Source organism: Pieris rapae, chromosome 7 (genome assembly GCF_905147795.1).
Source record: "Pieris rapae chromosome 7, ilPieRapa1.1, whole genome shotgun sequence".
NCBI lineage: Eukaryota > Metazoa > Arthropoda > Insecta > Lepidoptera > Pieridae > Pieris > Pieris rapae.
In genome coordinates, this window is record NC_059515.1 from 6,526,151 (window position 1) to 6,540,810 (window position 14,660).

The following is a 14,660-nucleotide window of genomic DNA, read 5'->3' on the forward strand; positions in this document are numbered from 1 at the left end:
TTAGGTAAATAAACTTAATGCGCGAAGTAAATTCAAGATTTAAAGTATTAGCTGTCTGCAAACGCTATTACTATAATACATGTAGGAACGTCTAGACTCCTAGAATGGTATGTTTTGAAGCTATGAGACAGGTGCGGAGATATTTTGATTTTTATTACTTTATTTTTGTATGTATATGCTGGATTTTTCATACATTCTGAAATGTTGGTTGTACATAGGAAGAATATACAAACAAACTTAAAAAACTATTAACGAAACGTTATTTATTTATCAAATTATGTTACAAACTATTTTAGAGTAGGAATTTAGTAAAGAGAAATAAATAAAACAGCTGAGTTAGACAATGGTACGAACCGCTCAATATCTTGGAACAGACAGGGGCGATATATTTATTATAACAGACAACATTGACAGATACAGATTACATAATATTAAGTGGATGCGTTCAGTTTAACATCCTCCCTTGAACGCAAACCCATAGCGATGAGGAAGTGCTGGTGTTTGGGCTTCGGTAGGGCTTTGGTGAGGCAGTCAGCAACCATCGAATCAGTGCCCACATATTCAATCTTGACATCACCACATTCAACTTTGTTCCTCAGATAGTGGTGACGAACATCAATGTGTTTACTCCTAGCATGATAACTGTAAGTACCTGTAAGTTTAATAGCACTTTGATTATCACAGTACAAAGTAATAGGTGTAACCTTTAAAGAAGGCCACAGTTCACAGTGCAACTGTCTCAGCCACATAGCTTCTTGAGTAGCAGCTGAGAGCGCCATATACTCTGCCTCAGTAGTGGACAAGGCAACAGTTTGCTGCCTTTTTGAATTCCAAGATATCGCTGCACCCTGGAAATTAAAAATGTATCCAGTACATGATTGTCTGTCTTCAGTACAGGAAGCCCAATCAGAGTCTGAGTATCCAGTGATTTCTTCATCAACATTACTTTTGTATACAAGCTGTAGATACTTTGTACCTTGTAAGTATCGAAATAACCTCTTAACAGCATTCCAATGTTTCAGGATCTGGCTCAATAGATTTCTCAATTTCATTCTGACAGAGGAAGGTAGGCATAGCTCTGTGTTTTCTAGGCCTTAAATTAATTCTGTTTATAGGTGATTCACTCCTGGATATAGAATGCTCCGGGACATAATCATCATCACTTGTACAGACTGCACTATCAATTTCCTTTAAAGTCATGTCAGTAGTATCATCTAAATTATCTTCATTTATAACTACTTGCGATTCAGTAAGTGGTAGAAAAGCAAAATCTTTATTTACACTTTCTTCTAGGAAGATTACATCTCTGCTTCTTATTACTTTTCCTTCAGTTTTGTCAAACAATCTATAACCCTTGGACTCTAAACAATAACCTACAAATATAAGCTCTTTTGACTTACAGTCCCATTTTAACCTCTTCTCCTTTGGCACATGCATCATAGCTCTGCAACCAAACACTTTAATGTTACTGATATTAGGTTTAATGCCGGACCATAATTCCTCAGGAGTTTTATATTGTAAAGACTTTGTTGGTGAGCGATTGATAACATATGCAGCGGTGGCTACTGCCTCAGCCCAAAACTTCTTAGGTAGGCCAGAATTAATAAGCATACATTTAGCACGTTCTGTTAAAGTTCGGTTCATCCTCTCACTCATGCCGTTCTGTTCGGGGGTATAGGGTATAGTGAGTTGACGTTTGATACCAGAATCCCTACAAACCTTATCAAATGCTTCATTGACATACTCCTTTCCATTGTCAGATCTTAGTGTTTTAATTTTAGCATTTAATTGATTCTCTACTAGTAGCTTAAAATCTTTAAACTTTTCGAGTACTTGTGATTTAGAGCTGATAAAGTAAACAAATACCTTTCTAGACCAATCGTCGACAAAAGTGACATAATATCTGGCACCACCGAGAGACTTTTCCTCCATTGGCCCACATACATCTGAATGCACCAACTCCAGGAGGGCGGAAGCCCTTGTGCCAGCATGTTTGAATGGTTGCCTTGTTTGCTTACCTTTTAAGCAAGTATTACATACCACATGCTCCTCTCTACTTGATTCTATATCTGCTCCATCTGTAGACTCATTAAGTTTCTGAAGATCATTATAATTTAGATGACCCATCCTTTGATGCCATAGATGTACAGATGACATCAAAGCATAAGTTTCATTATGAACCACATATAAATTGTTCTTTATATATCCAGTGAGAATTAATTTAGACTCTTTATAAACATTACATGTATTCTTACTAAATTTTACTTGACAGTTATTCTGTGTCATTTGGCGGACTGACAGAAGATTAACAGCCAAATCTGGCACATATAAAACATTTTTTACTTGTATTGTACCAATTTTTAATTCACTTTCACCATCATATGTTTCTATATTTACTTTACCACAGCCTTTTACTGTTAATATTTTGTTGTCTGCAACTTTAATGTTTGTTACTAAAGCAGGTCCGTAGTCATAAAGCCAATCTCTCTTGTTTGTCATGTGCATTGCAGCTCCTGAATCAATGTACCAGCATCCACTCTCTAGGCCTGGTGAGGCTGGAAACGCTGCAACATAGCTAGAAGAAGTATTAATAGTTTCAGACTTATTCTTTTGATTTGAGCTGTTTGAGGCACAAAATTTGGCTAAATGACCATGCCTATTGCACCTAAAGCACCTGGGACCTTTACTATTTGCTTTAGAACCTGAACATTTACTATTCTTTGCCTTGCCTTTGTAGAAATTTGAAAAAAAAACAGATGAGTTGTCCGGAGACTTTACATCCTGTAAAATCTTTGTTTTAACTAAATCAGCAGTGATGGACACACCTGAGCTTTCCATAGCCATAATCATAGGACTATATGACTCTGGTAACCCGGCTAATAATAATGTGCCGAGCCACTCATCATCTACAATGAATTTTATATTACGAAGCTTGTGTGCACATGTGATGATTTTGTTGACATAGTTCTCAACACTACCACAACTTTCCAGATCTGTTGTAATTAGTTCTCGCAGAAGACCTACCTTCCTCAACAAGCCGGAGTCATCAAAAGCCTTTCTCAGGTTATCCCATACCTCCTTAGCCGTGGTGGCATCCTGGATATGAACATAGTTCATAGGGTCAACTAGAAGGACTATTTTTGACCTTGCCTTCGTATCTTCGGTCTTCGTAAAAGCCATGCCCGATGTCTCGACACATTTCCACAAATCTTCATGCTCTAAAAAGGTTTTCACCGCGAAACTCCATGTAGGATAATTATCACGGCCCGCCAAACGATCAATTTGAGCAAAACGGGGGTCCGCCATTGTAAGCTGAAAAGTTAATGACGTCGCGACGTATCACGAAATCAATTTGCATCAACGTGATGCCTATCACTTTATAAATCCTACTTCCCTATTTCTATCCGGGCGTCTGGGCCCATAACCTGTTACAAACTATTTTAGAGTAGGAATTTAGTAAAGAGAAATAAATAAAACAGCTGAGTTAGACAATGGTACGAACCGCTCAATATCTTGGAACAGACAGGGGCGATATATTTATTATAACAGACAACATTGACAGATACAGATTACATAATATTAAGTGGATGCGTTCAGTTTAACAAATTATCTTGATGAAAAATATCCGAATTTAATCTTGTCTAGTACATGATGAATCTTTAAGGCTAAATTTTTTAATATAACTTTAGATTATTGATTATCTTCTAAATATTGTATGTGTCGTTTGGAAATTCATAGCGTGTTATTTCGTATACATCGTAGTAGATATGTATGTACATTGGAACAATTTACAATTCTAACGACCGTCGAACGATTTTAATGTCAATCTAGATATGTTTTCACCTTGAGAATTCTTTATGTAGGTAAAATGGTTTCGATAATCGGTGCGTAGAGTTCGAGTCACCGAAGTTTGCGGCGAAAAAATTTCACAATCCTCCATGTTGTTCAGTGATACCAACTTGGGGCTTATTCTCCAAATGTAGATGTCCTGGGGGAGTTTAGGAGGTAATTAAGTTATTAAAAAAATGTAGGATTGTATCCATTTTATATTAAGCTTCGAACTCAATCAATGTATACAAAATATAAACTCAAATGGTATAACTGAAATAAAAAAAAATACTCTGCTTAATGCGCATATAATCTGCTATTCACTTTTTACGGTGTCATTTAAAGTTGTCATGTGTCCTAAAATTAAGAACTGTGGGAGGCATATGATCACTTACTTATTTAAAATGAATTATTATTAAAGAAACAGATCCTGATAGAACAATTTAATGGTTTTCCTCAACTACAGGTATACATGATGTATTAAATCTATAGGTAGGTTGTAATTATAACACTTAATATGTTTATATATTTTAGATTACCAAGAGACAATAACGCGGGAATATTACTTACTTTATATATATAGTAACATAATATGTAGGAAAACGCGTCAAGTTGTTTATTTTGATGGCGAATATTATTGCTTTTTGAAGGTGATATAAATAGATTTCGGGAGATCTCTATTCGTGTAACTGTTATTATTATTATACGCATTTTGGACAAGTCGCGTCTAATAGGAAGTAGTGTAAAATGTTGGAGAAAGCCTTGGCCAAATCACATACGCGTCATAAATAATATATATGTTCTATTATTATCGAATTAATTTACTTGATTTTATTTCCAGTTGCGAAGGCTGTAAGGGTTTCTTTAAAAGGACAGTACGGAAAGATTTGACATACGCGTGTCGAGAAGAAAGGAATTGTATCATAGACAAGCGGCAAAGGAATCGATGCCAGTTTTGTAGATACCAAAAATGTCTCGCGTGCGGCATGAAGAGGGAGGCCGTACAAGAAGAGAGGCAGAGGGCCGCTAGAGGGGCAGAGGATGCGCATCCAAGTAGTTCTGTACAGGTAAGGCTCCACAATTATTTGATGTTTTTGTCATCTGTACTAAAACTAAAAAAAAGCTTAATTGTAGTTTTATACTGAAATAATATTCTATAAAAATTTGGCATCACAACGTTTATGGCACTCGGTCGAAACGGCACGATCTATTTTGATGATATTTACCTCTATCTAGGGTCAGATATACATTACGAACGAATTTAGGAACTTGAAATCGCCTACTTATATAATTTACATCTATTCGTTGCTTCCTCGAATACCATTTTCATTATGCATGTGTACGTGTTTTAATTATAATTAATCGACACCGAATATTAGTATAACATTAATGAAAGAAAAACAGAAATGTCTGCCCTACATTATGCCGCTTTTTAAAAAGCTGAAATATATAAAATAAAACGATAAACGATCATCTTTTTAACGTAATTACAAATAATTCATGTTAAATGCTTCGTATTTTAACTATAGGAGCTTTATTGGACACTTTTAAGCTTAATTGCTTGGAATTATTCGGAAAGCTCGAAAGCTTTTAATCTGTTATGTGCTTTAATTATATAAAGCCTTTGATGCTAACGAATTATTTAATGGGTTGTGTAGAGTTCATAGAATAGAAGATATTTAAATAGTAAGTATTTTGAGAGTTAAAAGAACTTGTGTATATATTTCTGTTCCCTTCAAATCGATAAAGCTTTATCGACATATGTAATAACGTAACGGAAAGGCTAAAGCCGGGTTTCCACCGCAAAAGGGTAATGAGCGGGAAATGGTTAGGCGGAACGGACGCCTTTTAAATGAAATAGCTTTGCATTTCCACCAACAAAGAGATTTGTCTGTTGATTTCCACTGCAAAAGGAAAATGAGAGAGAGGAATCAGCGGAGCGAGCTGAACGAAAAATGAGAAATGGAAAATGAACAATCAGTTTACACAGAGAGCGAGTTCAGTTGGAGTTTTGAACGTGCGGTAGTGTTTTGTTGCGTATTTGCGATGTTGTCGAGTGACACGGGATCAAGTGAAGACAGTGATTATGTATACAGAAAGAAAAAGTACATATTATTGTATAGAAAAAAAACGTGCGAGACGGAGATATGCTTAGGTATGCCAGCACATTCGAGAAAGAACATTGAAAGGGGAATATAGGCTATTTTACGATTTAGACGATGAAAAATTTAATAACTATTACAGGGTTAGTACTTAGTAGAGAACAATTTCGGGTGATGGAAGGAAACCGCGAGCGAGTCCGTTTCAAACTAGTCGGCGAGACCTTGACACAGCGGACTCGTTTCAATCACTTTTTACTCGTTCGATCCGCCCCGCTCAGCACTTTCTGTGTGGAAACGCTACTATGTAATTTGTCACTGCGAGTTGAACGGACTCCGTAATTACTCCGCTCCGCTCCCTAGAACTGAGCGAGTTCCTTTCAACTCTTTCTGCTCGCTCAGTCCTTTCCGCCCGACTATTTGTTGGTGGGAATACAAGTATGCAGTTTACGCTTGCGAGTTAGACCGAGTCCTTAATGGGTCCGTTCCGCTCGCGGTGGAAACCCGGCTTAAAACATGTAAAATTTATCGATTCAAGGCCGCGTTGAAAGGTTGCGGACAATTCAACAATTTAAAATGTCTGGCAGCGTCATTCTTATTGATATTTTCCTGTTTGTAAAGGGCTTCATTTTCCTTGATATTAATGGGATATAGGGTTGTGTACGTGGAAAAATAATTGATAAAATGGCTGTGTTTTTGTGATGGCACTCCTCAGAAATGGTTCGATTTTATGAATTCAATTATTTGGTATGAAAATAGATAATGTCTAGAAGTGTGATAGTGCTGTTGTGGCTAGTGGATTTTTCGGCATTATTTTTTATTTTTGAATAATTTAGCATTCTATAATGCATTCTACTAGTCTTTACTTCCTGGCATTGGCTAGCCAAGGGTGTGCATTTTGCTCATTCTTTTGTTTTATAAGCGTGACGATTCCCTTCATCGGCTGAGTTACTACTCGAGAGTTTAGCCAGACGTAGGCACTCTCTTTAGCATTAGAAACATATCAGCTACATTAGCGTGAACATATTATTTTGTTATATGTATGTGATTAGTACAGTGTACAAGGTAGAAGGTAAGAAGACACAGGAAACGTACAGACAACTATACTAAGTACTATCTAACTAAGACGAATATAGCCGCGTAATTAGACCGAGGTAATTTTCAGAGAAAAATCCTATTTTTACAATTATTTAAGGGTTGTAAAATGTGTGTTGCAAATTGTCTTGGCTTATCGAATGATACTGAAAATCACCATTGTGTGTTTGACCGCAAACAGCATAGATAAATATACAGCTGTCATTTCCGGGGCCCTTTTATTTGACCAAGGACACAGTTGTTTTGAATCTATAGTAGTACCTATTTCCTTATAAACACCGTTATATTATATACAAACAGATTTAACACATAGAATGCTTAAACAATGCATAAGTAATAGCCAGAAACCAAAACGATTAATGGGTAATTTTTTTTTATTTTAATTTTTGAAGTAAATATAAATGTTTGAAAATTTGTATGAATTAATATAATTTTTCGGTCCGAGTGGTCAGTATACAGCAAGTCGGGTACACCTGAGAGCTAGGGATGCTAATGGTTTAAAAATGAAATGAAAATGAACGAGATGCTTGCACGGATCCGAGAAAAGAGCATTTTTTTTTTTTGAATGGAATCTCGCTGTTGGCCTTAAGGGCCTTTACAGCTCAGCACGGGCTGTTTGGCGAGCTTAGCTCAGCCGGAAATGGGGGGGTTTCCCGCGACTCGCGCAAGGGCGTCTCCTGTGAGACTCGAACCTCGGCTTGGGCCGTGAGAAAAGAGCACATGTGTTAATACAATTTATCCCCCTCCCCCTGTCAGCAAAGCAAGAAAAGCTCTCAAAAATAGTAGTACATAAACGTCATAATTTTTTTGTAGGACTCCTTGAAAATGCATTTCGTTTTCAAGCATAGACAATGTGGGTGGTGTAAAAGAGTAAATTATTCCTGTTGACGTAATCAGTAAATAATTAAAGCAAAAACCTTACCCCTATAGTGCTTACGTAATACTTGAACAGCGCCTTAGCGTCAAATGCCATTATCATTACAATTTAAAAATAATGACTGAAGTAACTGTTATTACTTACAGACTATCAAATCGGCTATTTGCAGCTCTGTAGATGTAAATTTGTACATCTCGCAACAACCTCTACAGTCTAAATAAATAAAATAAAATATTGTACGGCTTTGAACTAATTTGACTTTTAAGTTATTAAATTATAATGACAGTGGCTGATGAAACAAATAATAAATCAGTGGCGCTACAACCTCTTTAGGTGTTGGCCTCAGATTTCTGAATCTGTTAGATGATTCTTTTTTAAATCTAATAGGCTAGTAGGTGATCAGTCCAAAGAATGTCCATTGGTACACAGCCGGGGATCGAACCTACGACCTCAGGTATGTGAGTCGCACGCTGAAGCCACTAGGCCAACACTGCTCGACAATAGCTGATACCAGCGACATTGCTCCGCCATGCGATTTATTCTTGTATTTGGGAATTATTCATAGATATGTTAAGAGTTCTTATTAATCAATGAAATTAAAATTTCAGGAGCTATCGATCGAAAGGTTATTGGAGATGGAGTCTCTGGTGGCTGACCCCAGTGAAGAGTTCCAGTTCCTTCGAGTGGGCCCCGAGACAAACGTTCCGCCTCGATATAGGGCTCCCGTTTCCAGTTTATGTCAAATAGGTAACAGATGTAGATTAGAAATATATAATCTTTACTTGATTGTATTATACGTTGCAAATATATATTTTAGTTGACAATATGTGCACATAGATGGCGTGAATTTATAAAAATGTTTAAAATTAAATTCCAAGTTAATATTAACTTGATTGACACAGACAATAAAGGCTTTTAATACTATTTACTACAAGAATTAATGCTGTAAAAGTTTTATTGAATAAAACTCCATCTTGTGGTGGGTTATTATGATTGGGTAACATGTTAGCCTCACAATATATTTTCACTGTACGATTTATTTAATTGCGCACTGATTGCACTTGCGCGAGGTAATTTTAAAGTAATTTGAAATTTATAAAAGATATAGCAAAAGAACTATTACAATAATTATATATTAAAAATGAAACCAAACTAAATTTTAGTCATAATTAATTATATCTATAAAGAAGCTAGGTCTGATTCATGGATTGACAGGTCAATTTTTTTATTATCCTTTTAATTTTGTTATTACTAAAAACACCACATGATATACCTGGTGCTCGTCGTTCCAGAAGGTTCACAAATGTAAAGTTACAAAAATACTCCTTTAATAAATCAAAACTAACATCACAAATACAAAACGAATTTTAAATTATTACATAAACATAATTCATAACCCAGAACCATCTCGTATTAGTATAATCTGTTGGTCTTGGATATTTACATACTGTGGTAGATTATTGTCACGTAACTGACGTATGACTATGTTTTAATTAATGATTATTTTTAAGTTATTCAGTTCGTAACGCATTTTAAAGCCATGCTTTATACAGTTTTTTTTATACTGTCAATCAACATTTTTTCAGGTAACAAGCAAATAGCGGCTTTAGTAGTGTGGGCACGTGACATCCCTCACTTCAGTCAACTAGAGATGGAAGACCAGGTTCTGCTGATCAAGTCTTCCTGGAACGAGTTGCTTCTGTTCGCGATCGCCTGGCGGTCTATTGAGTACCTGGAGGATGAGAGGGAGAACATGGATGGGACGAGAACTGCCTCTCCGCCGCAACTTATGTGTCTCATGCCGGGTAACAAATTAATTTTCTGTTTAAAGTCGTATTAATTGCTGTTGTCACATAAAACACCTATTCATTATAGGTAGAAATAATTTAAAGTTTATTATTCTTAAAGCTATTTTATTGATTTATTTTTTAATTAGCAAAATATAAAGTAAATAATAAAGCGTGTTTATTTCCAATCAATTTTTAACAATAACCATTTATTATTTTGTTCTCCACTGATCGGATCCATTCCTTAGCCTTATCCAGTTCCAAACCTCTCAATTCATGGCTTTCTTTCTTCTTTTCCATATCTTCTATGCACCTTCTTCTAGAGCGCTCTCTTTTCTCTTTTTTCCTTGGTTTTTTCCTGTAAATTTACTACTAATAGCTATAAAATGTTAGTTGACTGACACAAGTTTTAGCACCTAACTTAACGATATTTAATACTTATTTTAGGATTTAAGATTCGATTCTGTTTTTAACCGACTTGCAAAATACAAATACAAATGCATAGTTAATATTATTTATAAGTGCATTTTTGAAAATATTACATTTCAAAAATGAACTGTCGTGAGATTTGTGGTTGCAGTACTATCCCTTTTCTGTTATGCCGACAACGCTCTTGGAGAAAAATAATTGTGAATGTATAGAATATGAAATGCGTGGAAAAAAATGTTGCTTGCCCCGAATCTGTTTTCACACAGACTCAAAATAAATCTATTACAGGCATAGACTCAAAATAAATCTATTACAGGCATAGACTCAAAATAAATCTATTACAGGCATAGACTCAAAATAAATCTATTACAGGCATAGACTCAAAATAAATCTATTACAGGCATAGACTCAAAATAAATCTATTACAGGCATAGACTCAAAATAAATCTATTACAGGCATAGACTCAAAATAAATCTATTACAGGCATAGACTCAAAATAAATCTATTACAGGCATAGACTCAAAATAAATCTATTACAGGCATAGACTCAAAATAAATCTATTACAGGCATAGACTCAAAATAAATCTATTACAGGCATGACGTTACACCGTAATTCGGCTCTACAAGCGGGCGTGGGTCAAATCTTCGACCGTGTTCTGTCGGAGCTTTCTCTGAAGATGCGCGCTTTACGCATGGACCAGGCAGAGTACGTCGCGCTTAAAGCCATCGTCTTGTTAAATCCAGGTAATATTTTCAAATATACCAGGTATTAATATATCGATGTAACAAGCTGTAAAATTCTATTATGGTGAATTAAAATTAATAATGGGAGAGAAAAAGTACTCATACAATAATTTTGTTTGTTGCCTGATAATTAATACCTTTCATTGGTTTTGTAATATACTAGTATTACTTATATATATAAATCTCCTGTCACGATGTTTGTCGTTTGTGTAATTTATAAATGTATAATTTCATACCTATATACCAAAATCACAACATAATAATATGTAGTACGTATTATTTTCCCTATTATTTATATATAATACGCTTTCTCGCTTATGATGCGTTTTTGGTAGGGTCTGAGAAATCGTATACTGTATTTCTATAACTCAAGGTTTATTATATATTTGCAGATGTAAAAGGACTGAAAAATCGCCAGGAAGTCGACGTACTACGAGAAAAGGTACTTACTATTCAATTTTCTCTTTCTGTAGACGATTTTGAAAGCGAAAGCTATTTTAGTTTAGAAGTGATAGTATGTTTATCTAATAGCCGCTTTCTATAGTCAATCAAATTTTTCTACTAGAACTTTATATCAATTCATTTCTCATAAACTAATTTTAAATAAGCGGTCGATGGATCGTTTCTGTGAAAATATTGAATTTTGACAATTATAAAAAACTTACGACAATCTAAGTACATTTAATGCTGAGAAGTATTATTTAAATTGGTGTATTAAAAAGAATAATCTAGTGACGTAATCTACATGGATATTGGACATAGATTGCAATGCTTTGATCATTATTATTTCATAGACAAATCTGTATCAGCTTTCTGTCTAAGACATACTGGTTTAGCTTATCAGTGTTAGAAGTCTATTGGTAGTGTACAGTCGGGGATCGAACCTCAGAAATGAGGGTCGTACGCTGAACCCACTAGGCCGATATTTCAGTTCATTCCTTTAGATAACTTAAATTACGTTATAGTAAGAACAATTTCTTAGGAAATAAGCCCACATGTTCATACAAATCACAGTTATGAGACCCATTTTCTCATTTTTCTTTTTCAGATGTTCTCTTGCCTGGACGAGTACTGTCGGCGGTCGCACAGTACGGAAGAGGGTAGATTCGCATCCCTCCTTTTGCGTCTACCCGCATTACGCTCCATTTCTCTAAAGAGTTTCGAGCATCTGTTCTTCTTCCATCTGGTGGCCGAAGGTAGCATCAGCAGCTTTATCCGGGAAGCTTTAAGGATGCACGCACCGCCCATAGACGCGAATTCTATGATGTAGGTTAAATTGTTAAAGGTATCATGTATTGCAAAATAATAGTTTATTAGTTTAGGAAAAGCATAGGATTGTATCTGATGTACCTAAAATTTACAAAAAATTATAAACAAATAATTTTCGTGTAATTAATTATTAAAGAAAGATAGTACATGTTTAGTAAAATGAATATGTTAAGAGTTTAATACTTCTTTGTTATGAAAGCTATAAATAATATGGTCACAAATCGTATTAGCTGTTAAATATCCACAAAATCGGAAAGTATAATACCAATTTAGTCTAGTTAGACGTAATACTGAAAAATACTTACGTATAATGTTATTGACATCTCAATGAAGCTTTCAGGGTTTAATTTGATTTATAATTTTCTATACTTTACAATATGTGATACTTTTAATTCGTAAGAACGTATGTTTACTTTATTAAATAAATTGGTAACTCAATTAGCGAACATTACACGAACGTACGAACGACCCTAAGCCTGATCATTTTTTTTTATTTATATTTAATATTGAAAAATACTATGTTTTTTTTAATTAGAGAAGTCAAAACATTCTTCAACTAATCAGGGTTATAGTATACGTACTATATGTACGTATACTGTATATGATAGTAAAAAATTACTTTTTCTAGTTTATACCTACCCTATGTGTAGATCATTTAAAGTTTTATTGAAACAGACTCAGTGATGCCCCATGCCCCAGTTTACGGCCGTTTGTACAAAGTCTATTTTTGTACAAGTTTCGTTTGGTAGAATTTTTAACGAATTTGAGATTTGAAAATCATGCCGATATCGGGAATATTGTTTAAGTTAATTTTAGTGTCATATCACGTGACAACCAAAGCTAGATTTTGACAAATTCTTACTATATTTATTTTTGATTTGCATTTAGGTCTTGGTAGAACTACACATATTTACTACTTATACAAATTTATTTTAAGATAGGAAATTTATATTGTGTACGCGTATCGTCATTCCGTAGTCTAAAGGCCCGTATAGAAAATACTTTTGTCTCTATATTTTTATATTAATTCCGTTATTGATTGAAATTAATAATTTTCCCCCTACGAAAGTTACAACAATATTAAGAAAAGATATAATTTAAGTTATAGAATTTCTTATGTCGTTTACAATTTCTTATAAAATTATAATGAAATATTATACAAAAATACTTGCCAAATTTATTAAAATCATAATTTTCATTTCTAGTGAATCTCGTTTTAATAAAAGTTATCTGCCTGAACACAGAAAATATACTACTGAAACAAATGATACACAATTTTATTGTATTTTGCGTAAGTTTCTGTATTTGACTTAATGTTTTCGTTTTTACACTATGTATTGCGTAGCAGATATTTGGCATTTCGAATGGAGTCGCCGGGAGCCGATTTCATATTCTTGGTGCTTTTAAAAGTTGCATTAATTGTACACTTGTAAATACATCACAAACTAAATAGGCCTATCATTTTTAATTAATGTTTCGCAGTTAACATTAAGCAGTATTAGAAGTAATTTTAATCAAATTCACTTTGTACAAAGTTGCACACGAAATTATCAAGAGACAGCTCAATTAGAGATTTCAATTTAAAACCTTATAAATGTTCAAACATAAAATGTTTAATTAGCGTTGTATAACTTAGAGCTGGTTTTGACAAAAACCTTCTTCAAGAAGCTTCTTGTTAAAATCGCGCTCAAGATTAATCATTATAAAATTATGTTTGGAATAACTGTTAAAATGTTGAAGAATTAATTCTATGGAAGGTTGGAAATGTATTAGGGAGATGTTGCAGCGGTTGTGAGATGATTTATACTGACGTTCACTAAATATCTAAATTTAAGTTATATTTTTTGTATAGACATAGCTTTAAGATTAATGGTGAATAAATAAGTCATCAAAATTTATTTATTTTATTTCTTTGTTTCCTAAAAGTGTTTTACCTCTAAACAACTTTATGAAGTTTAAATTTAGTAACGTATTTTATTCAAACTGCGTGTTAGTAATTTCATTTAGTTCCAAACCCCACGCTACGCTGAGCTTGTGTTATCCATATACTATCGTTGCCTTTTTTATTATGATATCCATATAATTCTACTAAAGAATCACAGCGTTAATATAGTATAATATCAATATTATATATGTACTTGGCATGTCCTTAGGAATTTTAGCCGAACTCGCCAGCATTTTAAAAAGCCAGCAACGCACTTGTGAACCTTCTGATGGTGTTTGTGTCCGTGGGCACTTAATATCCGGGGAGCCTCCTGCCCGTTTGCCCCATTTAGGAAACAAATATACTTTCGTAATTTCCCCAGTCTCGAAAACTCAAGACAAGTTATTTTGCGAAGGTTTGGCGGTTAAATAAGGATATTAGATTTATTTTAATTATATTTAGCATGAATATTAATAATTGCAACTGGTATTTTTATGATTTAATTGATCACGAGTATCCTTTTTTTTGTATTGTATCGATATTGAAGATTATTGGTTGCATTTGCAAAATATTTTCTTTAATAAATTTTGTTAATTTATTTCTTAT

At 34.2% G+C, this 14,660-nt stretch overlaps 1 protein-coding gene across 4 annotated transcripts in view; it reads left to right on the forward strand.

Moving 5' to 3' along the window:
* The window catches only part of LOC110998748 (protein ultraspiracle homolog), a 31,180-nt gene extending 17,154 nt beyond the window's left edge, over positions 1 to 14,026 (forward strand). For all 4 annotated transcript variants that reach the window (XM_045628895.1, XM_045628893.1, XM_045628894.1 and 1 more), the window contains 6 exons: positions 4,670 to 4,895; positions 8,508 to 8,646; positions 9,486 to 9,704; positions 10,712 to 10,861; positions 11,254 to 11,303; positions 11,910 to 14,026. In XM_045628895.1, coding sequence (XP_045484851.1) covers positions 4,670 to 4,895; positions 8,508 to 8,646; positions 9,486 to 9,704; positions 10,712 to 10,861; positions 11,254 to 11,303; positions 11,910 to 12,131 — 1,006 coding nt within the window. In that variant the 3' untranslated portion in view covers positions 12,132 to 14,026. The remainder of the gene's footprint in view (positions 1 to 4,669; positions 4,896 to 8,507; positions 8,647 to 9,485; positions 9,705 to 10,711; positions 10,862 to 11,253; positions 11,304 to 11,909) is intronic.
* The last annotated feature ends 634 nt before the right edge of the window (positions 14,027 to 14,660 follow it).